Source organism: Electrophorus electricus, chromosome 9 (genome assembly GCF_013358815.1).
Source record: "Electrophorus electricus isolate fEleEle1 chromosome 9, fEleEle1.pri, whole genome shotgun sequence".
NCBI classification, from domain to species: domain Eukaryota; kingdom Metazoa; phylum Chordata; class Actinopteri; order Gymnotiformes; family Gymnotidae; genus Electrophorus; species Electrophorus electricus.
In genome coordinates, this window is record NC_049543.1 from 19803047 (window position 1) to 19831045 (window position 27999).

The window sequence follows — 27999 nt, forward strand, 5'->3', positions numbered from 1 at the left end:
AACATAATTTTGAACCAAGCGAGTAAAAACGTGAAACCTCCACAGCCGAAAGGAAAAGGCTCTTTATACAGAGGGAGGTAATCTGACACCTTGACTTTTTCATATATGGTAACTATTTTCAAAAAACGAGCTTTAATCCCCCAGATGACGCCGGGTGTTCCAGCTGCATTGGAACTTTTGAAGAAGCGCTCACGACGCTACTGAAACGCGCAGGGGGAACCCGGAGTCAGAAGTAAGGGCACCCGCCGATCACCTTTGGCTGCTACGTGGGGATTCTTGCCAAAATCTCTGCACGTTAGTCACTCTGCATTAAGCGCAGTGATTCCCACCCACAGCGCTGACCTCTACAGGGAAGCCCGCCCCCACCCAGCTCTTAAGAAAGGTCATCTGACACGTAGGCTTAAGTGTCTGGATTGATAAGGGCACGCGGAACGCGGGGTGGCCGCTAGTGCCACGGGGTAAACCGGGGCATAGGGAGGGCAAAAGGAATGCCCCCTTGGAGCCCCACCCCATCACTCTTCGTCTCGCCGTCGCGACAGCGGGTGTCTCATGAATGCCAGAGAAGTTGGCGCGTGCCGCGGGTATTATCAAGACGCTGCCATTTCAAAAGATGGAAAATGTCAGGTTTCCACGCCCATCTGCACCCTCCAAATCCAACGAATTGCAGGGGCGGGGGTTGGGGGTGGGGGTGTTTAGAGTGGTGGAGGAACTACAACATGCGCAGGGCGGGGCAAGCCGTGGGGGGCGTGCGCCTTCCTGACGGTGCCGCCTACGATCACCAAGGCCCACCAGTGCGTTTTGGGGGGCATGGGGACACACACACACACACACACACACACACACACACACACACACACACACACACACAATCACATTTGCTGAAGTGGGTGCTGGGCCGGGGGGGAATCGCATGCTTGCTGACGCAGTCCGTTTTTAATTCGAGCTGCGCGTTTCCATATTGATTGCAGTGGCCTGATGAGAAGACCATATTTTAAACAGTCTAGCGGGTGTCATCAGCACCATCAATAACAGGCAGGCCAGCGCTGGGCAGGTCCCGGCCCGCGGAGGCTGGTAATTGAACTTTGCAGCATAGTGTGCATGATGGATATGGCTGGCTGGCCGATACGCTACGCTGAACTCTACAGTCAGACATTGTACTCTGAGCATGAAGGCACTAAGATCCCCGATCTGCTGTAAGCCATCTGCAAATCCACACGTTCCATGTTTTATAGCAATGAATGAGAACACTCCTTTCAGCTGTCTCTCTCTCTCTCTCTCTCTCTCTCTCGCTCTCTCTCTCTCTCTCTCTCTCTCTCTCTCTCTCTCTCTCTCTCTATATATATATATATATATATATATATATATATATATATATACACACACACACACACACACACACACACACACACACACACACACACAGCAGATTTATATGTATTTCATACAGAGGTCCTTTATCAGCTTTGCTTCTGAAGTGTATATATACACACATGCACATTGTTACACATAATTCATTCTGTAAGTCAAGTCAATCTTTTTTGTTTTTTTGTTTGTTTGTTTTGTTTTTATGGACTCTAAAATAAAGCATCATTTCATTTCAGTTATTTCACTATTGCTTGCACTGGTGAGAATGAGAGGGAGAAGTGTTAAGAACCGGAGTAACTTGGCAAATTTCAGATTTCACTTGCAAAGCTGAGTCACATGAGTCAAATTGTCCTTTAAATTATAGCGAGAACTGTGTCCTTGCAACAAAAAACCATATATGAGCCATTTGCCTGTTTTTTGTAGTTATTTAAGTTTAGATTCTGCAGTTTTTACATTAAAATTACAATAAAATGCTAAAGATGCTTTATTTAGACTTACCTTACTCAATTCATGTGAGCATTTAAAAATGAAACTTGTAATAATGCTTTATATAATTGCTTGTGTTTTGTAGAATGTGGAAAAAGAATGTATGTTTTTTTGTTTGTTTGTTTGTTTTTTTTGTTGCAAAGGCTCAATTAAAGAAACGTGCTGAAAGTTCATGAACGACATGAACATGGCTCTTACCGGTGGTCCGGGTGGTCCAGGCACCCCTGGGTGTCCCCGTCGGCCCTGAAAGGCAGAGGACACACACACACACACACACAAAAGAACAACAAAGTAAGAACAACAGGCTCACGCCAGCACGGCCAGCTGCACGCAGGCACCCGCAATTAGAGGCAGACGGCTCCTCTCGTCGTGGTGGCTAATTTGTTTTTAATTAACGGCAAGGAAGGGGCTTCGCTGGCCAGCCTAGCGTGCTGAGCTTGGCTTTTCCCTTTACACCTCGGGGTGGGCACCTCCAGCCCTGCTGGGATACCTCCTTGGACACATCAGTCAAAGCCTAGCTAAGCAAAGGACACAGCCAAGAGTAGCCCCCCCTCGCCCGCTGCCACACACACACACACACACACACACACACACACACACACACACACTCACACACACACACACACTCACACACACACAGACACACACACACACACACACACTCACACACACACACACTCATACACACACTCACACACACGCACACACACACGCACACACTCACACACACACACACACACACACACACACACATACACAGAGCCTGGGGGGCTAGCACGGAAAAACCAGGCCATTCACAAACACAAGAACCACTGCTGTGGTTATAACTAATATTAACCAATATTAATCTAATAATAACTAATATTGATCAAATAGTATCATAACTAATGTTACATTTACATTTATTATAATCTAATATAATGTAACTAATAATAATCCTTTTCATAAGGTGGTGTAAGCAAGTAAGTTTATAATCTGGATTTGAGCACATATGTCTACACTCCAGGCGAGTAGCATCTTACCCTAAGGGTCAGCGGGGCAAGCACAGGGGGCGTGTCTCGTGTGTAATGCTCCTCCCCTCACCTCACCGCCGCCCACTTGTGAGCTCGACAACCAAATGTAGACCCAAGCGATGAATATTTCATACGCATTCCGATTCGAAGGAATGAAATATGCATTTCTGAACGAGTCCTGTTCTCTCATGGCTCCTGGAGCCCGTTTTGGAATTTCCTCGCGTACCGCTGACGTGAAGGAAGAAATTTATGAAGAAAGCAGAAGGTGAAGGGCTGGGGAATGCATGTGGGTTCAGTTACGTGCACACAATAGCTCCACTTGATCTCAAACCCGATCGCAAATGAGTTAACTAACCGTGCTCACAGGGAGACTTCATTCTACTTGGATTTTAACTCCACCAAACAAACAAACAAACAAACGCATAAACGCCAAATGCCTAACCACAAATGGAAGCCAGTGGTAACCATCTAACCATCTAAGTGGCAACCCATTAGCTTTCAAGCGTCGGCCTGTCAGCCATGACTGCACTGTGGGGTTTAAGGTTCCTTTTGCATCAGGAGCGAGCATTCCACCTCGACGCGGCCTCCTGCGCGAGTGTCTCTCTGCAAGATCTAACGTGACATCGTAATCCCAACCACGACGGTGGGGAGAGTGGCCCTGCGAGCGGAACGGAGGGAGATCAATGACTGCACGCCGTCGTCGCGGGCGCCGGGGGGGGGGGGGGGGGGGGGGGGCGACCTCTTCCCCCGCGCTTGCCTCCTTGATGCTGCATCGCTAAGGCGATCTTGGTTGCTACGCGACGCCGGGTAGCCTATAAATTTGATGATGTCCCGGGTTTTTGATTATTATTTGAGCACCTGCGGCGAGAATGTTCCCCCGCAGGTTGGCGGTGCTGAAGAGAAGAGTGAGGTGGTAGGGGCGAAAAACGCAGGATGTGTGTGTGTGTGTGTGTGTGTGTGTGTGTGTGTGTGTGTCAGCAGGAGTGCATGAGTGTGTGCTGGACAGAGAGGAGACGGACAGGAACCACCTGAAGAGGAAGCCCCTCCCCACGCCTTGCCCCGCCCACCGAGGCGAGTCTGCCCAACATGGACCTGAGCTCAGTCTGATACCAGACGAACAGACACATGCTCTAACACCTCCCCTCCCCACACATCGAAGTTTTGAACTGAGGCTCTGGTGATACAATCCTAATCCCAAATGTCAACAGGCCTCCAGGAAGCAGCGTCTGAGGCAGGGACGTAGCGAGGGGAGAGGGGGCAAACCCAGAAGTACACACGCACGCACGCACGCACACACACACACACACACACACACACACACACACACAGGAAGAGGTCATGTGATATGCCAGTGGACCAGCCTAAAATGGATGCCATTAAAGCTGCCTAATCCTATACAAAGTGGAAGGCTCATACGCTGATACACACACACACACAGCATGAGCTGCTACAGCTGTCTCCGCAGGAGGTCTTTTTTCCCGCACTGTATTGCCCGAGATATTCCTCTGTCAAAATCAATGTCATACAATTTGTTAACAACAGTGAATAAGGCTGTACTTCACACAGATTTTTTTTTTGGGGGGGTGGTTGAGTGGTAGGTCCTGTTGGGAAGCATTCCATTCATCAAAATAACATCCACTCAACGTCTCGACAGACTGTCCCCCCCAATTTTGAGAAAGATTAAATAAAGCCTCCACTGCCTGGATAGCAGATATGCTCCCAGACAATGGAATCTTCCTCAGTACAGTTTCCATAGTGATTTTAATGGTGCTTCGCTATATACCAGTGCCTTCTTTTTCCTGCTGCCTCCCTCCCTCCCTCCCTCCCTCTCTCTCTCTCTCTCTCTCTCTCTCTCTCTCTCTCTCTCTCTCCCCACCTCTCCCTCTGTCCTCTGTCATTCAACTTCTGGACACCTTCGGGTCCCTCCATATGCTTCCCCAATCAAATCCAAAACCAAAAACAACGACGGAATGGATTCTTTTTTGCTGTTTAATAACCAAGATCACCCCCCCCACACACACACACACACACACACACACAACTCATTCCTCCCAGGCACACTTGTTTGAATATGCTGAGTTGCCAGGGCGATCCGGACAGTCTCTGACAGACCCAGGCAGCTTCCAGACTGCCCCTCCGTGTGGCCAAACCCTTCCGCGCGCCTTGCCTCGCTCAAACGCCATGCGAAGCCTCGAGGAGACGGAGCCCAAACTAGACCTGACAGTCGCCGCGCAGCCGCTTGTCTCCATGGCAACGCTTCCGATTGTGCGAGTCCGATGGACTGAGACGCGCCGGTAGATTCTGGACGGGGTAGAGTCGATGGCGGGACAGCTGCGGCTTGACCGACGGCCCGCATCTGAGCGCGGCACACACTGAAACCGCTCCGGTGCCCTGGAGTGTGTAGCCTTTGGCGATATTGTGCAGCCTTTGGCGATATCGGTATCGCAAAGGGCAAATCGGTGATAACAATTAGCAAGCGATATATTGTGCTAGCACACACTTAAAAAGCAATCATTGTACAGACGTGGGCTACTCGAGCTGTTGCCATGACAGTGTGGCTGTCTGTCTTCGCACCCACAGCTCTGGAAGGCGGGGCCGCGATTTGGGGGCTCACCTCTCCTATTTATTATGAGCGGACAACCGGGATTACTCCGACTCCCACCGGCAGCAGGCAGACGGAGCCAATTTATTTCGCGAGATTAAGATTAATTCGGAGGCGGTGGCGTAGACGTTTGGAAACTTCGCAGGCATGGCAAGAATTTCAGGACTATTCATTTCGCCCGCCACCCTGTGCTGAGCATAATGCTTCACACAGTGCCAGTTCAGATTACAGCAGGAAACACATGAAATAACAAAGAGAGAGAAAACCACAACAATAACAATGAAGAAAACAAGAAAAGGCAGGCATCAGCTTGCCGAGTACACAAACCTTTACCAGCAGGGGGCGTAACGGCAGCATGCATAACGGTGAAGCAGCCTGGGAGCTTCTAGTAAGGCTCCAGATATTTGCCCCACCCAAAAAACTACCCCACCCAATATTTGTCCCCCTAGAAAAACTGAGCTTGCGAGACATATTAAATCCTATTAATTCAATTTAAGATGTTTTTTTTTTTTTGCTGCTTTTCAAGTAATGCACATTACTACCTAAGAAGAATGATTTTTTTTTTTTGGAATGATATGTTCAGCAGTGTGTTACTATAGTAACCGGTGTAAGGTGCAGACTGGCAGACATGGAATCGTACATTACGGCATTACAGTTGCCAACTTCAGCAGACTCACAGACTTGCTCACACAGGATACAGACAGACAAGTCCCGGCGAAACGTCAACGCCGAGCGGTCCTGTCAAAGGCGCCCGTCTGCTGTCACGCTACCTCTGCGCTTGTTTACAGCACAGGCTCGGAAACGAGCTAAATCCTGTGAGGGGGCACTCATTGAAAGGTGGGGGGGGGGGGGGGGGGGGGCTTTCCTGGAATACTGGCGCTTTGAAAAAAACAAATCACAAAAACTCACTAAAAGAGAAGTTGTTCCGGTTGTTGGTTGGAGAGGTAACGGGTAGCATGGCACAGCGGAGCAAATCGGGGAGAGAGAAAAGGAGTGTGTGTGTGTGTGTGCGTGTGAGAGAGAGAGGGAGGGGGGGTTTGGCGAGAGCTCCACAGGCGCTCTAGCGATCTGAGAGGCACAGAGCGCCCTCGTTATTGCCCTCCTTAGAATGGCAGAAGTCGATGGGGGCAGGATGGGATACTGGCCGGGGGTGGTTACGGATTGACCCGGCCGAGATTGCGCTCGCTCGACGCCGCATCATCCGGTCTCCGCCACGATGCAGCACGTCAGGCCGGAACGCGAATGCGCCGCCTTCGGCCACTAGGTGGCGAGCTGCTCCCACAAACGGGAGCGGCAGCGTTCCCGCGGCGTGCACGGCAAGGCGGCTGGAAGCGAATCTGTGCGTGAAACGTCGTTGCATATTTGAAGAACGACTGTATGATGAGCGCGGCGCCGGATCGGATCTAAACCAGCGACACGAGCTGGTATTCCCTAATCTGGGTCGCTAGCGCGAGCACGCACGTGTGCGAAAGGGAAAAAAAAACCAAAACCGCTGGATAGAAACATTACACGCCCACCGACTATTAGCAGGTCATGATGCAGCCAGACCACGTTATCCGTGGACAACAAGCGCTTTTCAGTTGGCGCTTTCTCCTTTTTTTAACCCCCCCATCATCTCCTGCTGTCACAAAACGCCCCAGAGAGGGTGAGGAAGGCCGCCCCAGCCTGTGACGAGTCACAGCAACCTGACAGCGCGCTAATGGCAATACGCAAAGCCAGTGTGGGAAGAGAAAGGATCTTTCATTTAGTGCCAAGCCCTGTTTTCATTCCTAAACTCAAATATGTGCCAACCCCAACCCCCCTTCCCCCTCCCCCCACGGTCCTCTAACCCCACCCCCTGCTTAAGGGTGTGATTGAAGTGCAAGCCCTTCCCCCAAATGGCACATGCTGGATAGTTCGGGGAAAAAAACACTGCTTTCCTCTCTGGCAGGTTTATTCATCATACAGTCCTCTGAGATCCTTGGAATTTTATGCATGGGGGGGCTGTTTGCGCCTGTTGGTTCGCAGTAACCCGTTGACCCTGAAGCCGGCGCCCTCGCACCAGATGGACCCACGAGGCCGCGCGGCGAACTCCTGGCACGCGGGCATGGTGAACCGCAAAGGAGGAGGCGGGGCGCTTCGTACGGCGCGAGGCTCCCTCGCTAAATGAGCTTGGTGCACAGGATGAAGATGAGTGCTAATTTGTATGGGGCGACACCCACGCGGATCCCGGGAGACGCGCGTCCCATGTCGCTAATAAGCCGTCAGGCATAGCAGATTAAAGCACGGGGCCTGTGCCATCTGGGTAGCATCCGGCGCCAGCCTGGGAGATGCCATGCGCAGTGCCTTGCTAGTTAAAATGCATTTTAAGCCCTGAATGGGTGGATGCAGGCCGGCATCTGGCCAAATTACCGTGTGGGGACGAGAGGGTGAGGGTTCAGTGCTCTGTGTTTCTTTCTCTGTGTGTGTATTTGTGTGTGTTTGCCCATGTGGGCATATGTGTGTTTAAGCATGTGTGTGCATAGGAACCGTTTTTACTTTTCCATGTGCAGTCGCAAAGTCACCGGACAGACGATACGTCTCGGATCACGCCGAGTTCCTACAACCCTTAACCCACGGTAAGTCCGCGCGCTTGAAACCCGACCGTGGCGCGCGAACCCGACGCTTTGGAGCTGCGTCCCGAAACCCAATAGTCGAATTTCATTAGCGTGAGCGCTAACGCTCGCCTCGTGTCACTGCTGGCACCTGCCGTTGGCCGATGCCGGGTTGCCAGAGGTTATAAAAAAAAGTGGGCCGGCATGGCTTCGCAGGAGGTTCAAGGAAAATGTCATCCGTCTGTGTCTCTGGCGAATGCTGCCCTCGCGGCCAGACTCCGAGACCTGGACTTGCTGGAGCACCTTAGTCGCGCCTCATGCCCTGCTGCCTTTGGGGCTGTGTGGGACCGTGGCCTCGGGTTCATAAGGTTAGTAACGCCATGTGTCCAACAAATGCCACAGCAAGCTATGCTGACCTACCCTGACCCTGACCCTGACCTTTGTCAAAACAATATTCAGTCTACATAAGGGCACAAATACATGTATATACAACTTCTTACTTCTGAGCTACATATTAGTATGTAGTAGGTATGTTTTTTAAAAACTCAGTTCCCAAAAATAATGTTTCAACGCGTTTATATTATAACATAGATTACTGTAATCCAGTAAGAATAACCCAACAATGCCAAGTACATGGCGGTGAAATGTTATTTTTAATAACTTGTAACTTTTTTCCCCTCTGCGTGTTTCCACCAGAAAAAGTATTTTGATCAGTGACATATATGATATCTGACATGTGTGGCCAAGTTAAAACCTTCAGTGAGAAGCACTTAGCATATGTAAAAAGATTTGAGCTAGTTCTAGACTAAAAGGGATTAATTCTAAAGAATCGTTGTATATACTGTAATTTGGTTCGGAGACAAGACTTGGTGTGTGTGTGTGTATGGGAACCCAGCCCATGGAGGAGTTGTACGATTCTCTCTCTCTCTCTCTCTCTCTCTCTGTCTCTCTCTCTCTCTCTCTCTCTCTCTCTCAGACCTGCACTATGTATTAAATGAGTGTGAGTGTGAGTGTGAGTGTGTGTGTGTGTGTGTGTACATGTGTGTCAGTGTGAGATCAACTTCATACCAGACCCTGCTCCCTTGGCTGAAACGTGTTGATACACACACACACACACACACACACACACACACACACACACACACACACACACAAGCGCGCGCACACACGCACGCACGCACGCACGCACGCAACCTCCAGCTGTACAGGACCCGGTCCGTTCCGCCCCATCGCTGCTCTTTTTAAGCACGCACACCCCGTGGCATGATAACGTGCACATCCAACACGCAAGCAGTGCCATGAGAACCTCCAGCTCTCCCGAGGTGCCCCCCCCCGCGGGCACCTCCTGTAATTAATTGGCCGCTTAATGTGTGTTTATACCACGCGAGTGAGGCTCCTGCAGCTTGCGGCCACTCTGGGAACGAGTGCAGACAGACAGATAAATCATGGCTCCGCACATCTGTCCCACCACGCCCCCCCCCCACCACGCATACCCCTCCATACCCCCATTTTCTCTCTCTCTCTCTCTCTCTCTCTCTCTCTCTCTTTTCTTCTCTCCATCCCCCACCTGCCGCCACCCGAGACCAAACTCCAGCGCTTCTCTGGGCCGCGCGCTGTTTCAGACCTGCCCCCCCCCCCCGTCATAGGTTAATATTCCATATTCCGATTCGTTGCTGGGGTAACGGCCTCGTGGGTCAAGGTCATAACGTCATCTTTTCTTGCGCCCGCTCCGCGCAGGCCTGCCATGCTCAAGGATGGGCGAGCGTGACCAGCCTCGGGTCGCGATAAAAGGGCGACTCCTTCCGGTTACTTCAAGCGAACTTATAACTCCACGGCGCGCTCGTTTCAGGCCAACAGCCCTCAACCGTGGCCCTCTGAGGCGTCTTCCGCGGGCGAAAGGTATCTTACACACGGCGGCAGGCGCGCTTGTTTCAAGGAGATGCTAGGACATAAACGATAGGTGGTCGAAATAGCAGGCAGGAACACTGAACGCGTTCATGCTGTTCGAACGTGCATATAAATAGTTGCAGAAGCAGGGCTTGTCATCGCTTAAAGGAAAGGACGTTTCAATCATTACGCTAATACCACCATGGAAGTGAGGAACGCTGAAGAACCACCGACCGACACTCATTCTCGGGGCTGTGCCCAAGCCATGTTTTTTCTAACTTTTGCGTGAGGCTGTGACAACCGCCGTCTCGAAGCGATGCCCTCGCTGGGCAAAATTAGCAGCAATTAGCACGGATCCGTTTCTCCAAGTCTCCTGCCCGGGCATTGACCTCACCCTCCGGCTGCCCGTGCTCTGGGATCTGTGGCGGGGACCGTGGGGTGCACAGAGGCCGAGCGCCGCGCGGGACTTCCTACCGTGGCGTTTGGCCTCTGGCCTTCTGAGGGCAGCCAGGCACTTTGGCGCCGAGTGCAGGGGGATTTCTCTGCCAGCATTGACCTTCGCTACCTCTGTCTACCCACAGAGGATCAGAAGAAAATGGTGTGAGAATCCGTATTAGTTTCTCTTTCCCCTGTCGGGGGTGGAGGGCGCAAGTGGAGGACGGGTGGAGGTCAAACATGAGTTCTACTCCCTGAGGAGTTGAATGCTGCACAGCCTTTAAGTGGCTCTCATGAGCACAATGGCAGAGCGAGACACCATGAGAGCAATGTTTAAGACACATGTCAGTGAGGAAGCAGCAAGCTCACAAACACACGCACGCACGCACACACACACACACACACACACACAGCTGCCAGGGAGTGGTTGGGTCACCCTGCACAGCCAAAAAGCACTGCACTGTAAACACTGGTGTTAGGACAGCCATATACAGTTACCATTCTCCTCTCCAGCCTGGGTGAGAAAGGGGTCCGCTCCTCCCCGAGCTCCACCCCTCGGCAGGGGGGTGGGGGTGGTGATTGTAAAACAAGCGCTGAACGCCAGGCTGAGCTGCGAGGGTTAAAGAAAGGCAAAAGTAGGAAAACCTCTTCCCTAACAGGCACGGAATGAACCCCGACCCCCCCCCCCCCCCACCGCTCCGTGCCGCCCTAATGCAGCGGGGTTCCCGTCAATTATTTAAAGGCCGGAAAGTGATGCCCATATTGTCTTACGGGGTTGGGGGGGGGGGGGGGGTTCTCCCCAACAGCTGGGGGGAAGCTTGTCTTGCACAAGGAGGAGAGATGGAGGCACGGTGGCCGGCCTACCTCCCTGCCGTTCGGAGAGTCGCCTCGCCTCGCCTCCAGCCGGTGTCGGGGGGGTGGGGGGGGGACTCGGGGGCGCAGTGGAAGAACGTCAGAGAACCGGGCCGGCAACACTTCGTCACATTTGGCAAGGCTCTCCCCTCTTTGAGGAGGCTCTCCCAGAGACAGGTACTCAGGGTGAAATATCTTCAATATGTGTGCTTCCTGAGAAATTAGTACTTATTGTAGGGTATTGTTTATGTTGTTTAACAAACTCTAGCACTTGTTGTTTATAGCACTTATCATTGTTTAAGATAGACCTTATGTATTTTGCACTTCTAGGTATCAGCATTCATCCCTGTATTCTACAGTATTCTAGTTCATTGGTATGTTTGATTGGTATGTTTGATTCTAACCTACTGTACTAGGATATTCTATGAGTAAACGACAAAGCACTTTTGTAAGTCGCTCTGGATAAGAGCGTCTGCTAAATGCCGTAAATGTAAATGTAAATGAGTCTCTTAGAACCTTAAATTAACATGAATTTTCAGCCATGGCTTTGGCAATGTGGAGTTTTAACCACAGAACCAGTGAAGGTCCTGAAGTCATTACATGTCCAGAAACTTTTGTTTCTTTGCTTATTTTTCTATAAACGTAAACATTGGTCCTCAAAGGCAGTTTCTTGGCCAATAAGCTGTATCCTACTGCGTGGCAGCAGTAATCTGATTGGGTCCTCACTCTGATGGGCTAAACGCACCATTAAATTAAACTTTCTTGCCCCTGAGTAAGTCATTGATGGGACAGCAAGCTCTGAATGTTCCATTCACTCGCATTCATTAAAAAAGGTTTTTTGTTTGAATCTCGAATAGATTCGTAAATGCTCTCAAATAGTTGATTTCCCAATGTGTGATAATCATAACGTAACTGGTTTTTTTTTTCTGAATGGACATGACTCCTAGCTTGACTTTTCAAAAAAGAAGGCTAGTGTCAGAAACATAACTTCATAACTCAAATTGTTAATGGTTTATGGCAAGTTATTGCTTGGATTCTCAAACATTTTAAACAACAGATAAAAACTTAAGGCCTTTTTCGGAATGAAACATGAATGAGAGTGAACCGGATGTTACCTGGCCATTTGCAGTAGACATTATATCAGCGTTTACGGAGTTAAAAGAGGTCGGTTTTGCTCTGTGTCAAACTGAAAAGCTAAAAAAGAAAAGCTTGCTTCCCAAATTTGTCATTTTCAGTGAACTTCCCCCATTAAGCAAACCTATTTTTATAAAAATGATTCATGAAGCCCCATAAAAGATTTTTGCCAGACTCTTGAAACGCTCCTAATTTTGGCACATCCTTCTTTGGCCCTGCCGCCCGAGCACGTGAACGGACTGCTGTTGTGCGGGGTGGGGTGTGTTGGGGGTTAAAGCCAGAATGCTGGGTCGTGACCGAGGGGACCGTCCCCTTGTAAAAGGCCGCAACTCTGTCAGACAAGCCGGCATCTCTTTTTCTCACTGTAACGCGTCTCTGTCGAGCTGGTGACAGGCTATAGATCAAAACTGCCGCTATTCAATCATGCCGGCGCTTCGGGGAAGGCCGTGACCTTTGCGCTCGCCTCGTCACCTGAAACGGCATCTCCTGGACAGGGCCGGAGGGCATCCCGCTCGACACCTGACCAAAACGTCCCACGCCCGCGTACCAATGTCTATTTAGGCCCCTGCACCGCGGACTCTGTGCTTGGTCTGTGGCGTTCAATCTTCATTACCACTCCGACTATAATTAGCCACTAGATCACTAATTACACGCGCAGCAGCAATTAGCGATTTCATTATGGCCCCTAATACATTATGTAGCACATTCCCAGATATTGGAAAAATACAGCTAAGCATACGTGGGAAAATTCCAGTGTTGCTTCTTCTGAGCCGGTATGAAACCCCCGTTTAGTTTTACAGGGAAAGCGAAACATATGGAACTCCGCCATGCAATTTATTGGCCTTATGTCTGTTTCTGGACGAGTTGAGCTTTACCACATATTAACTTGGCATAGTGGGAATCTAAGACTCATTCATGCATTTCATCGCACAACAACATCAATGGTACACACCTCGGGCTGTGTGTGTGTGTGTGTGTGTGTGTGTAAAATGATAATACATGCTTTTCTCCTCAAAGCCTAGCGATGGTTTTTCCGACCTGCAGGCGGGGGAGGGCCAGGGGTCCGAGCTTTGATTTAATGACAGCAGGTTAAGGCGTGGCATTGTGCGCGAGAAACGCGTCTCCCGGTGCTTGACCCAGGGACGGGTTCGGGTAAGTCGAGGCCGAGTCTGTTGCGAAAGGCTCCAGGCTGCACCGCGGAAAGAGGATTTTGTCCGTTGCTGGAAAATCCTCCTGGGAGCGAACGCATCCGTTAAACGTTCAGCCCTGCAGTAAAAGTGTTGGTTGGTGTGAGATCTGTGTGAGGGCGAGCGCCACACAGCCTTCGGCGCTCCTCATTCTCCTCCTCCTCCTCCTCTCCGTGCGGTGGCTGACGAGCACGGAGAAGGAGCGGCTCAGAGGCCCTCTTCCACCGCCAACCCCCCACCCGCCTTTTAATCCGACGTGCTAATCCAGCGGCTAATCCAGAAGCGTGCAGCACAGGGCACGCATAGGACCATGTGGGCACACATGCCTGGCGGTGCAACCACAGACACGCACATGCAGGCGAGTGCGAGCCCCCCGCGGACCTCGGCGGGACGTGAAACAGGAACGCAGCCTGTGTCTCATTTCGGCTCGGGGACGCCGCGCACACCGTCGTTTTTTCTCCTAGCTCCTTACAGGACGGCGCCGCGGGAAACCGGCAGGTACTGCTACAGACGTCTGTGACCTTTTTCATGCCAGGGCCGCAGGGGACACACATACGTGCGCACACCCATCGCGTAACACTACACACCAGCCGCACAGGTGCACGGGCGCTAAAACAGACAGCTGGCCAGCCCTGCACTGCCCTCCGTTAGGCCCTGTGGGCAAGCGAGCGAGCCGGAGTTAAAGCCGCCGATGAACTTCACCGCCGTAGGCAAGGACAGAAACTCCTATCCCCTCCCTCTCCTTCCTGTGTGATCTTTCCCGCCGCGCTCCTCGCCGCTCGGTGTCTCAGCCGTCCATAACGACGCCTTCCCCCTGGCCCGGCGCTCTGCTATTCGAGTTTGAATCAAAGCAAGCATCCAAAGCAAGCAGCGCCATAATTAACGCGGACGTTCACGCAGACCGTGGGGTCTTGCTGTGGCAGTAACGGGAACAGGTTATCACGCGCCGCACGTGCGGATGTTGTTAATTAAAAGTCGTCCACTGGATGCCCGTAGAGGGGCTGATCCCCCTCGGCCCTGCCGCGCTAAAACCCGTGACAGCCGCAAGCGGGAAGCGGTCGTCTGTGGTCGAGAAAGCAACAGGCTTTTTTTCGGAATGTTTTTCGGAGGTCAGGATGAGGAAAGTGTGGCCAGAGGAGCGTGGGGGTGGGGGGGGTCACATGGCGTAGCACTGGCAGGAGCTGCTAAGTAGGGAGGGAGCGCGAAACGTGGTCGGCATCGGCCAGACCCTAAGCGAGGGGGCCCTGCGATAACGATCTGTGTCGTCTTGCTCCTGAAATAGCGTACAAGACTGCAGCGAGACAACGCTCCGGTCAACAACCCCCAACACCCAACCCCCTCCCCCCCACCTCCATGTGACTTGTCATCGGCCAAAAATAACCAGAAACCCAGTCACCAGCAAGCAATGCGGCCATGAAAGAAATCGTGGTAACAGAGCCGAGTTATGTGTTCTGCAACAAAACAGCGCTGACACCAATTTAAAATCTCAGGCTACACAGAATCTACCGATTTTGCCTGGCCAGCAGAGCCGAACAGGCACTGTAATCTGGGAACTGCCAGGAACGTTAGCTTGTTCCCATGCGGCTGGACGGCACTCGGGGCTTAATGAACTCGCTTCTGGAAAAGCGTTACCACAGAGCCTTCTCCGGCAGCGCTGGCCAATTAGAGAAGACTCATTTGGGTAAAGCTGACAAGACGGTTCTCCAGCATCAGGTCACGGGGTCTTTGCCGCGCCCGCGGGGTCAGAGCGCTGCGCCGCTTCCGCTGGATGAAGCCCGCTCGTTGTCCATGATCCCACTCGAGCGGATAAACTCCCTTTCGGCCAACGGAACCGGCTCCGCTACCATCGGGGAACTTTAAAGCGGCTGACGGGCGACAAAGCCCGACGCGGTCCAGATGTCAAGGGTGTCGTGTGTCACTCTGACCCCCGGGGAGGCCGAGGGTCAGGGTCAAAGCCTCTTTTTTTGGCACATTCAAGGGGGAGGGAAGGAAGGGGTAACACCTGGACCCGTTTGTGTGTGCGTGCGGAAGCTAATGACACTTGGTGCCGAGCGGAGGTGCGTGACCGTGGCGGAGGATCCATAGAGTTGCAACCGATGACTCAGCAGCAACAGCGAGGAAAACCGGAAAACTCGCCGACATCCTTCAGACCTGAACTGCGCTGAGTCACGCTTAACTGTGAATCTGCACTTCCGAGTGTACTCCGGGCAGTTGGAAGTACTGAATCAGATTGCGTCAGCATGGATAACCTGGAATTAACCAAGTTAGTTATTAAGTACTGGAGTCAGGCCAAATGAACAACGATCGATGAGACAGCCACACAACAAGCAACAAGAAGTGCCAGCATTCACCCTGCCAACTGGGAGGTTAAGTGACTTGGCCATCACAGCTAGAAACTTTAGAGGCACGGCGTAAAACCCATATTGACATACTATCTGTTTTTCCAATACATTTGGCTCCATTTGGCCACTAAATCACCTTTAGCATACCCCCTCCCCCACTAGGATTGGCCACGTGTTCCGTCAGTCACGCTCTTGAAGTTTGACCCAAGCCATTTTGGACGGGAGATTCGTTGTCAAACTATTAGCATTCCCACAAGGACCAGGGCCATGCAGAGACCCTCCACAGTGTCCTTCTGCACCAACCCAACACACTGACAGACGCACTCGCTCAGAGAGCAAAACGCCAGCAGTCTCTCTCTCCGTCAGCTGTTGCCTGGCTACTACCCGAGACACACACGTGCGCACGCACAAGCGCACACACTCCAGTCTCGGCGACCTGTTCAGCGTGGTCCGAACACACCCAACCCCCACAAGCCCCTGCTTACTCACCCTCCGGCCTTCTTTTCCTGGGGCTCCGGGCTGTCCAGGCATTCCAGTGTCTCCCTGGGGAGGGAAGGGACACACTGAGAAAGGCCGTTCCACTCAGCCTGCGAATGCTGTCACACCACAGTGCACCCAGTCGTGTGTCTGATGTCACGTTTGACTATTCTGTTCCCAGCCCTGAGGAAAGTGTTGCATGTTCACTGAGCCACTGACGTATCAGTTAAGATGGGTGTAGTTACAACTTCAAGTCTACACTACAGCTTAGAGTACACCCGCTTTAAAAATGTTCTCTTTCAGAATTTATGATATTTTTTGTTGGTAAGGCTTTTCCAGCATGTATATAAAAAAAATAAGTATCAAAGTGATGTTTGGAAAATTTCAAAATTGCCTCTAAAGCTTGGCTTCCTCAAAACGGTCACAAAATGTCTTTAACAACCGCATCGGTCACGAGGCACTAGGTTAACGAGTCCGGACCCGTCTTCCCGGATCTCCAGCAAAAACAGGCTTGGCGCTTGCATTATGAAGCACGACCAGCCTTTCAAAATGTGGTTTCAAGCTCAGAACCAAAGCTTTACCATACTGTGCGAGTTACAAAGTGCCCTGCGCCAAATGCGATCGAAAGATTCGATGGGTTGCAGTAGGAAGACGAGTGTGAGCGCTGGCACCCCGATCCCGCCATCGGGCCGGGCGATGCTCCGCCTCGTCCTGGCAGTAGCTGGGCCTGCTTACAGTGCATTGCCTGTTAAGTGGCGGATGACAGATGTTCGCACCACATGGTCTGGAGGGGAAGTCAAACGGGCGAATGGGGCGGAAAAAAGGAAAAAAAAAAAAACCAGACCCAAGACAACCAGAAGCTCCGGCTACCTTTGTGCAGAATCTAAACACTTACCTTTTCTCCAGCGATTCCTGGGGGTCCCTGTAAAGAACAAACTCACTTTGAATCCTTGGGGGGACGGCAGAATATGTCTGCCGTGCAAATTTTTAAATACACATTACACACAAGGAACTATGGAATACAAACTCTAGTTGACTTCTAAGGGTATTTATGATTTATGGTGCCAGTGGAGGTATTTCACTTGGCAAATGTTACACGTCCGCGGGGAAATTTAAAATGCACTTACCCGAACTCCGCTTTGGCCTTCTCTTATAGTCTGGAACAAGGACGAGATCAGATATGTGAGGTCAAACAGCGAAATGAAAGTTGCTGCCAATTGACAGAGAACGCTAAACACACCGGAGAGAGGTCATGGCCTGGGGTTCTGTGCCCAACATATGCTTTCATGCAGGGAGACTGAACAAGAGAAAAGAAGAACGAGAGAGAGAGAGAAGGAGAGAGAGAGAGAACGCACAAGAGTATGGCAGCACGCACAAGCTTTTCGTCCGGAATTCCTTCCGTTATCCCCTACACTGACTGTCGTGTTCCTCGGGAGCTCATGAACTTGCCGTGAACTTGCCGCGTGCAAGTCCACCGTCACCTTCAGTAGAACAGCAGGTACCGGACAGTCTTCGGTACAAACCTCTACGCACGTAATACTGAAGTGAACTTGACTAAAGGGTGCATATTGCTTGCTTTTGGACGCATGCACGCATGCAGGCATGCACACACACACAGAAACAGAATGGCCTCTCATCATGGGTGTGTTGCCTTTCATAAATATTAACGCTTCACGGAAACAGCTGTAAAAATATCTTTGCGAACAGAAGCCTAGAAAGGGAAATTCTTATAAATTAGAAATCTAAACTTTATAGATCAGACAACATATCACATTGTCACACCTGTCATAACCTCATAACCGTGCTCACAGACGGTGCCACCGCACGCAAGAATGACCAGAAGTGCCAAAATCGACAGAAAAAAAAAAAACTCTCTGGCATAACGGCATATAGTGTCTGAAAATAGCATATTGATAAATTCAGCGTCCTAAAGAAAAAGGTCCTGGTACACACTATTTTGAGGAGAGCGTGTGAGAAAGCGTGTTTGTGAGAGCACGTCGATGGCATTCAGAAATGCTGTCTGAATCTCGGGCGTCTCTGTGCGCCCTCGTAAATGCAAAATTAGCGCGAGCGAGTGCACATCCCACTGTGATGTGATTACAGTAGATTTAGTAACTTCCAGTGGCAAACGGAGGTGATGGAGCACACGTGTGTGCGCTGCTCTGCTGTTTGATGAGAAATGGCAGTCCTTGCTAACACATGAAACGCCGGCTAATTAGCTAGCCACCAGCAGTATGCTTTTAATCTCCTGTGCCTGTGGACCCCCCCCTGCAGAGGACGTCCCTCCGGAGACCAGTGCTCCAGCTCTCTGTGGGCGTCCCCGGCTTCCTGGGGCGCTTATGTTCTTCTTTATTTCGGGAGACGAGGCACAAGGACGCAGCGGGCAGAGCGCCTGCTGGCATGTCCTCTGAGTGGCGGCGTGGCCCCTCGGGGGGGCAAGAAAATCACAATCGTGGCCTACGCGAACGAGGCCCGAGCAGATGGTTTCTGGGGATTTTTACGATCCTCTCTCTCCCAGGTGTGCGAGCGGCCCTCTGCGCGATGGCAGGTCGCCTCTTTCCACCTCTGGCCCCCCCCTTTGCCTCTATCACAGGCAGACGTGCTATTTTAACCTCTTTCAGTTGTAGCACGCCGCACACTGCATTTCGGATCGTTCAGCCGGTACCAGTCATGCCCCCTGCGCTCTTATATGGAATGTGTGGAAAAAGGAGTGTCGGTCATTACGAGGGGCGATTTAACAAGGAGTCGTGAAACGTTTTAACTGAAGAGTGAAAGGGATACTTACAGTAAGCCCTGGTTGCCCCGGGAGACCCGTATCGCCCTGCAACAGAGAAAAGCTGAGAGTCACAGATCAGAGCGGCAGCTGCATTCCAGTCAGAAAAGAGGCGTCGGGAAAGATGACGCCCGGGAGATTCCTCGCTGCGGAAGGTCGACGGCGGCTTAACCGGCGCGTCTTATGCCACGTTCCGGATCTTTCCCGCTCCTCGGGCGGCTGCGTAGGCCGCGCTTTCTTCCGGTTATGAGAAAAACGACGAGGGATATTCCCAGCAACTCGGTGTGTAAAAGGTAAAATATGTAAAAGGTTGAAGGGGTGAAATATAACCTTTCTCCAACGTGCCGGCTGGAAGACGGATGCGCCCGATCCAGGGGGATGAGGAGCATGGACGTAGAGACGTTGGGGGGTGGGGGGTTGGTGGGGGTGTGAGTCGTGTGCTTTTATGCTGCCGCGATGCGTGAGGGGGGCCTTGAAGGAAGCCAGACCTGGGCCGCGGAAGCGCCGTAATATCAACAGACGTAATATCAACGGACAAGGCGACTCGTGCTTGCCGCTTTGTAGAAACTGACGACGGTGGCGAGGAACGCGCTGGGATCGGAGCCGAATTTGGCGCTCCGTTCACCATTCCATTTCAAAGCCGGGAGCGCCGCACTGCAGAGATGGCGTCCGATTACTTACAACCCGCGGCCGTCTCTCAGCCCAGAGGTTTGTAATGGGTGACGAACGCGATGGAAAAGCTGACGGGTACTGCCCGAGGTCTTGTGTCTTGTGCTATCGATTGTCTCTGTACGAAAACTAAATGGACTCGAACAGCAGCACCACAGCTCAGCTTCCATACACACCTCTCCTAAAACCGTCCTCTTTAAAGAGAATTCAGAGACTCATTAATCCACGGGCCAAGAGCATGATGGGTGAACCGCTTGTCAGATTTAATTCAAACAATTGCCCCCCCCCCCGGCCTCCTACCCCTGTGACTAGAAGGTGAGATGAAATAACTAGCAAGCCTTTGAGAGCAACAAGGGAGGGCTCATTAGAACTGGGCCGCGAGACAGTTCATACGCAATTAGGCTCGATCCCGGCGCCTCGTCAAGAAAAACAAGAATGACAACAACCACACAAAAAACAAAGAATAAGAAGTCCAGCAGGAGCGAGCTATGAAAAAAAAAACTAATTAGTTGTCATGTAAGAGGGGAATTAATAATAAAGGTGGTAAAAGAAACTTAACCCGTGTGTGTGTGTGTGTGTGTGTGTGTGTGAAGAAGCCTCTGATTGTATGTTTGTTGGGGTGGGGGAGCATAGTATTGCTAGTGTACTTCACTTTTTGGAAACAACTGAAGAATTTAACTGAAGAATTTAATATTTCTGTCCATTAATAAGCCCCAGCCACAATTAGTAACTAAAGATGAACCGAGCAGCACGCACCCGGTTCCAAAGAGAACGCAATATGTAACGTGAATGGGTGCAGTGGGGTTGGAGGCAAAGTGGATCTCACTACGGGTTCAAAGAATAATGAGAGGGATACTGGTAATATCAAGGGTAACACTGCCAGTGTTTAAACCCCTCACTGATACTAAGGACGAATGTGGTTTTTGGTTAGAAAAAATGCAAACGTAGACGTTGGATCTTGAGGGTACGTCTTTGGAGCGCGTGCCTATGCCGGCGCGTGGGTGTGGGCTGTCGGTCACACCCGAAGAGGCACGTACCTTATCACCTTTGGGTCCGGGCGAACCCTCGAGTCCGGGGTCCCCTTTCAAGCCCTGAGTGGGAAACGGGACAGGCGGAGTTAGCAGAATGGCCCAGAAACAGCAGGTTCTGTATAATTCACACATATATGTGTATAATTAAAGTGTATAGTTCGCTTTGACTTCAGTCAAAGCATCAGCAATTATCCTCTCTTCCGCGCACTCTCCTGAGCTGCCTCCAGACTCGAGAGAGTATATGGAACCACATTTACAGCATGTTTAGCATTTTTAAGGGACTCTAATCCAGAGGTTAGACTCTTATCCGAGAAAAAGGACGTATTTTTCCGTTTGTCATCACAGGAGCTGTCGTTTCCCAACAGCACAGCATTTCCGAACACGGACCCCACCCGTTCCCCACAACCCACCAGACGTGACACATTTTCGCTACACGGTGCAACATGGCTACAGAATCACGCTATGCAAAGAGTTCGTGGTAAAAGTTCAACAGGACGGTGTTTGTTGTACACGCCGTACCACTGACGGGGAGAAAAATATAACTTTAAGCTGTCGATTTGTGCTACAATGTAGCATCCAAATTAGAGGATCAATTCATCACGTGGGTATGACCTAGTCACAGATTACTTCAAATTTGGCAGAGGAAGGTTAAAACTGACTCAAGGTCGACTCAAGCTAACAGGAGCCATGGTACGCTACTCTGACCGTGTTTTAAATCCTGCAACGGTATTCTTGACAGACGCGCTTTTAGCAGATAGCGTGCCGCGTTCCTATCTCTGCCCGACCAGCCCTCAAACTCCGCATGCACACCCACCCAAATGCGCAAACGCACACACACACACACACACACACACACACAGACACACTCTCCTCCTGATCCTCTTTGGTCACAGGCAGGATTAGGAGTCTCCATTGCCTTATTCGGCAGGCCGCAAGCGCGTTTGTAGGATGCGATCGGAGACAGTAGGGCCACGGGCAAACTCGAGACACTCTCGGTGACGCAGCGTGAAAAATCATGGGACGGATGAGAAAGAGCTAGCGGGGCGGGGGTGTGTGTGTGTGTGTGTGTGTGTGTGTGTGTGTGTGTGTGTGTGTGTGTGTAAAAGGACCACAGCGGCGAAGGCTGATGGATGAGGCCTGACTTGCATCGACAGACTAAACTTACTGCAACCCTTGTTAGGTGTGACACACCAAGCCCGCCAGACAGAGGGCGGGAGAGAGATCTTTAGAATAAGTCAGAAGGAGAGAGTCGGAATGGACTCTGAACAGTCATTTGTCTTAGTTAAGAGTCTGACCGGGAAGGCTATTACCGCTGAATCATACAGGCTGCAGACCGGCGACCGGATACCGCCTCCGCGTTCGTGCCCAAACACACGGGACTAATTTGCCGTTACGACTCCAAGAACGCGTCCGGGACGGCCGGCTCGACCGGAGTTCCCCCCGGAGCCGGCGCGAGGGCCATGCGTGGGAGAGAGGAGCCAGTCACGGAGATGACCTACGGGCTGCGTTTGGGCCCCGAGAGCGTAAGCGGAGGTGAACCTAGATTCAGGAGGGAATCCTGTCCTTGTCCTAATGCTGCTTCCATGTTGGTAGCATGGTGCCAGTATTTATCAGTATTTATCGACTGCTCGTAATGTTAACAAAGCACTGTAAACACTTGTCTTAATGGTCTTCAGGGCTATCTGTGGGGAATGTGGCTATGATGAGAACTAGGGGATTAAAATGCTGTACGTTACATAAGGAGGAAAAACACAAGGTGTTTCCATGAGTTTGGAAATAACTTTAATAGCTTTAATAGCTTTAAATAACATTAATTACTAATTTACCAATGTCAGTTAAGGAAACAAGCAAAACAGGCTAATTATGACATGTGGTGGTTATTTTCTATGCAGATCCTGCACCAATACACAGAAATTATTTTCACTTCCTCAATACAGTCTAGTGGCTTGAATTACACAGGGACTGCCGGATCAATAAAAAAACATAAGCGCGAAATTTGCTTGCGGTTGACTGGTTATTCCGTTAACACTTTTAGCTGGCTCTTAACATACGACTCTGCTTCCCAGGCCGTCGATATTTACTAGGCACTTCATACACAGGAGGAGTCGAGCTTGACTTACGGTTATGTTCTCGAACTCGCCGGGACATTTCATTATGCTTTTCTGTCCAAAAAGATTGCTGCCTTGTTCTCCGAACCCGTTTCGCAAACTCCCTCGTCTACGTGTACAGCTGCCGGCGCCGGCTCAGTGCCTGTTTTGAGAAGTTCGTTTATCAGTGGGAACGAATTGCTCCCAGAGGATTTTTTTGCTTTCCCATAACGCTCGCATTACTCCATAGGAGATTGAACGACGTTTCGGGGAAAAAAAACCCCAAACATCCATTTTCCAGGTTTCCGGTCAGGTGTGAAACGAAACGGGAACGCTACGGATGCTGGCCGAATGCAAACGGAGCTCCGACGGGCTCGGGGCAATCAGAATCGACCGGCGGTTGATCGGCTCTCCGGATGGTCGGACCGGGCCTGCCGTGGATAAAAGGAATAAACAACGTGCGGAATGGTGATCCACCACTGGATCTTAATTAGGATTGCTGGGCTGGGAAAATACGGGGGAGGAGAGGAGCGTCTGGTTGAGGCTGGACGGAGGCTGCTTTTAAAGGATCGCCCGAGACGTTCCCCGCTTGGCGGAGCCTAACGACCCCTTCAGGGAGCGTGTGGCCGGTCCCTTTGTCGCACCGCTGTCCCGGGAGTGCCGGCGTGACTCCGTTCCGGGGAGCCAAAGGGAAATCCCTCGGCCTGACCCCGCCGAGACTCGGGGGCGCGAGATCGTTAGCCCCTGCTCCCTACGCTGGGCATTAGGGAAAGAGTAGAAGAGGCCGATTCGACGGGAGGGCTCTTTTCGCCTCTCTCTCTCTCTCTCTCTCTCTCTCTCTCTCTCTCTCTCACTGTGTCTTTTTCTCTCTCCCTCTCTCGTGCGGGTGCATCACAGTTGTCACAGTGCTGCGGTGAACTTTCAGAGGTCCAACACAGTTTCACATCTCACTGAAGAGCTGGGTGGTCTCGCACACGCACACACACGCATGCACTCACACACAGAGGCATCTTCCCTTGTTCACTGCCTGCTTCGAACCAGCACACAACACATATGGGCAATTTTAAAATCAGACGAGTCTCTCTGCCCCTCAAGCTTTAGAGGCTTCGATGACAAAAAGAAAAGAAAAAAGATAGAAATATGGTGCGATCAGAAAGAGCGCTGTCTTCTGCGCCCAGCAGCCCTGTTGATAGGTCGGACGGCAGGTCTCGAGCAGTCCCTGGAAGAAGATCCGTCCGAGTAACGGAGATGTCTCGGGTGCTGTCCCGCAGATGCCAATGAGGTTACACCAGGAAATGCTTCTTGCAACTTTCCACTTGATCAGCCTTCTGTACAGATGTTCGGCTCAAGACGATGCCCGCCTTGACAAAAAGCACCAGACATGATACGCGACATCGCCGCCCCCTCCCCACCAAACACTCTCCCTAACTGTGAGCTCGGGTGAGTGTTAGATAAAAGCGTCTCGAGGCTTTATAGCAGATGCCTTCGGTGAGGGAGCCTGGCTGGTGGAAAACTTTCCTTTGTAATTGAATATAGCGGTATGTGTCTGGGCGTGAGGGATACCATTGCTGGGCTGTGGAGGTCCCACCTAACCTTTACGATTACCCAGAAAACCTTTCACTCAAGGCCTTGTGATGCGAGGTATTTACTAGCTAAAAAATTAGCTTCCCGTTTAAGAGTCAAGGTCATGACCGGCACATAACGACAGTGAATATTAAAGCTCGGAGACGAGCAACTTTGGAATTTTCGCGTTTAGTGCCTTCCGTGAAAAGTCAGATTCTGGCCACCGATGTTGGACATGTCCCTGTGCATTTGGGAGCCGTAGGCCAACTGCGCGCGGAACCGCGTTCGAGCACCCGTTTGGCAAGTGAGGAGCATCAAGCGGTGCCGGCTGATCCCGCCGCAATCGCCACGGCGACACCAGGATACCTGGAATTCGAGGTGCTACGTGCTTCCTCTGCCATTGTGTCTTTACTCCCTTTTATAGCTCGCAACACAGACACCAAACTCACGTGGTCTTTAGCTGGAGTAGGGCAACTCCTCTCACAAAAAGCTAAAACGCGGCAGAGATTCACCTTTTTCTCTCTCCCTCCGCTCTCTAAGACGTGTGTCAGGTAGAGATAAAGATAGACAACGGTCTTCGGGCCTCAAATTGCCTATCCCTGTTCCAAAGGACAGCATGCCGCTGAAAACAGGAAACATGAGCCCCGCAAGGATGCGCACACAGAGGATTCCTCGGTAGGCTTTAGGTATCGAGTATCAACTTTAAAAGACACCAGGTTTCAAGCTTGATGGAAACACTGAAATAGAATTTGGGTCCATTTTATATTACATCCTTCCTGAACCTGATTCCCAATGCACATTTAGTTGAGATATGAAAAGTATGATATCTTACAACCAATCCAGGTGTTCCCATGGGACCAGTCTCCCCTGCGGGTCCTTTTTCACCCTGAGAAAGACACGGAATGAAAATACATTACATACACTCGAATAAGAGAGACAATGTGTTATTCCCTAAGGTGCGCCATAATTTAAATCAATCAAAGCTTGTTTTTTTTGTGTTAAATCAATGTCACAAGAGACATTTAAAGGAATAATGGCAAGTTATTTCCTCACACAACAGTATCAAAAGTTTGATTTGCAGTTAAGTGCACAATGCACTTCTTGCACTTAAAACAGTAGGCAACTGAAAGTCACGTCAAATTTGTCAAACGTGTTGCACGACAGCTTGACAGTATCCACTGTTAGAAGAATATAATAATATGTGAGGAACTGCATTATAGAAATCCCACATTAACCCACTTTCCAGTGGAGACGCAATACTGAGCCACTCAACATCCAGTTTAGCAACCAAATGCGTAGCAGGCTCAGAGGATTTTCTGAAACAAGGCAGTCTCAGCAGGAAGGCCATGTCTATAAAGGCAAAGAACAATAAAGTGTTGCCTGTTTACTATCGCGGTTTGCAAGGTCAGCTCAAAAGTCACATTGTTGATGTTAAATAAACAAACAAACAATCAGATAAATAAATAATACATTTTACGGACGCCTACAGGAATGAAGCTTTATGTGTCTTTTTGTGTTGTAGGTCACGCTTTAATTTCATAAAGATCAAATTATATATATATATAAAGGACTAGAAGGAAACTGCAATCAGTTAAATTCGTCTTAATGAAAATGATCTCATTACAAACAAGCTGCCTCAAGTATTCCCATGTTTAACAAAGAGGGAACAAACTTTTATTTTGAATTTTTTTGCTAGCTACAGCTGGTCCGTTGATCGTCTTCGTGTAACGGTTGTTCAGTACAATCGCGCAGGGCTCTTCTGTCCCGTTGGCAACGTCGAAGAATCCTTCGTTTCCAGCGCAAACATGTATGTTACATAATCGGTGTCTGTGCAAAGCCAAACCTAAATCTCTACAGGTGCGCATTTAAAAAAAAACAAAAACCTCTGAGCGCATTTAGTGTGATCAGCGGTATACATTAAGCGTGCTATAGTCTGTGAATTGCTTAAGCCTGCCAGTCTGATTATAGGCAAAGTAATATTTGTCACCCAGTGGAATAAATTAAATGGCAGACAAGTGTGAGAAGGGGGGAATCACCATTAATGGAGGACGGCAGGTGACAACTATGTAATCCCCACATAAAACGCTCTCTATAATTCATAATTCTAAACACTAACGCCGCTGTGAGTTACAGGCTCGTAAAAACCGAATGTCGCTGCCAGCTACTCCAGCACAGGGTAGACTGTATTGACAAGAAGTCTGTTGAAGGACTGCATTTTGAAACTGGCTCAAGACCAGAAGCACCCATGGTAGGTGTTTTATTTTTTTATTTTATTTTTTTTATTTATTTATTTATTTTTTTTTGTTGCCTGTGCCTCAGATAGCTGGACCTTCTTGCTGTACTCCTTGGCTTGGTCCAGAGAGCCATAAAAGTGCCTGTCAGCACCAGTGAAATTAGGCCTGGAAACTCTTTCCTCTTGCCAAGGTCACTGTGAGAAGGCAGAGCCTTAAAAGACATCCGAAGCTTCTAATTCCATTGAATTCTTAAAACGATATTTTTGCAGCACTCCACAACCAGGTGGCAGGTTTTAAAAAAACACACACATTTTGGCCCAAATACCTCTTACATGCTAAAAAGTGGCATGATGACAAACTACGCAACTAACAAGATGACGGTATCTGCCACTGATCTCTCGAGGAAAACACCAGAGGAAATATGTTTAGGAAATTGTTTATGAAAATGTTGCATGCCACACCTGAGTCATTACTGCAAGTCCTAAAATCCCAAAGCATGCTTAGCAACACTCGCACTACAACATAGCGAATACTGACTGGCTGGCCTCCAGGCCTTTGAAAAAACCCCAAAACTTTCAAACATGGATAGAAAAAAAAAGTCGTGTTTCATCCGCCTTCATTAAACGTATCCCCCGGAGAATGCTCAAACCTCCTCATCTAATGCTAAAACAAATATCAGTGTGTCTCAGTTAATTTGGCATTAATTATGAAATTCAGCCTCGCCAGCGGTTATGACGTGATTAGGGTTGTTTTTGTTTGTTTTTGGGTTTTTTTGGTTTTGTTTTTTTTTTACTGCCTAAGAACCCAGGAGGGCTTCTAAATAAATCCGGGTCTTGCAGGCTTCCCCGCTCTAAGCATTTAAACCTCGTGGCAGTTAGATGGAGAGTCGAGATGGGTGTATTGGGAAAACATAAATGAGCCGTTCAGACCGGGACCAGGGGAAAGCGGTGCTAATACGACTCACTGGCCAAACGAGCAAAAGCCGTTGTTGGGAAAACAAATTTCTGGCCTGCGAGCTCGCTAGACAGTGAGACGTGGAAGCTGGAAGATCGGCTTCGGAGGCCTGAAGGCGTCGCGGACATCATGTGAAATGGAACGCCGCCTTGTGTGTGTTTGTGGGGGGGTCGACTGGTGCTTTGTCTGGCTCGCGGCCCCGCCCCTGCCCACGGGAGAAAAGGCAGTGCATTGTGACGCGTGCTTTGCTGGTAATCCGCTCGCCGGACCTGTTCAAATCCCACGACATCTGCTTCTCGATTGCGCGCAAGCCCTGCTGTCTGTGTGGTGCTCTC

General features: G+C 50.3%; 1 protein-coding gene across 1 annotated transcript in view; it reads right to left on the reverse strand.

The window, feature by feature from the left end:
- The window catches only part of LOC113581419 (collagen alpha-1(XXII) chain), a 77305-nt gene that overhangs the window by 31730 nt on the left and 17576 nt on the right, over positions 1-27999 (reverse strand). Inside the window, exons 13-19 of the mRNA XM_035529559.1 lie at positions 25309-25362; positions 20833-20886; positions 19139-19174; positions 17481-17510; positions 17249-17275; positions 16366-16419; positions 2050-2094 (exon numbers count right to left, since the gene is read on the reverse strand). Coding sequence (XP_035385452.1) covers positions 2050-2094; positions 16366-16419; positions 17249-17275; positions 17481-17510; positions 19139-19174; positions 20833-20886; positions 25309-25362 — 300 coding nt within the window. The remainder of the gene's footprint in view (positions 1-2049; positions 2095-16365; positions 16420-17248; positions 17276-17480; positions 17511-19138; positions 19175-20832; positions 20887-25308; positions 25363-27999) is intronic.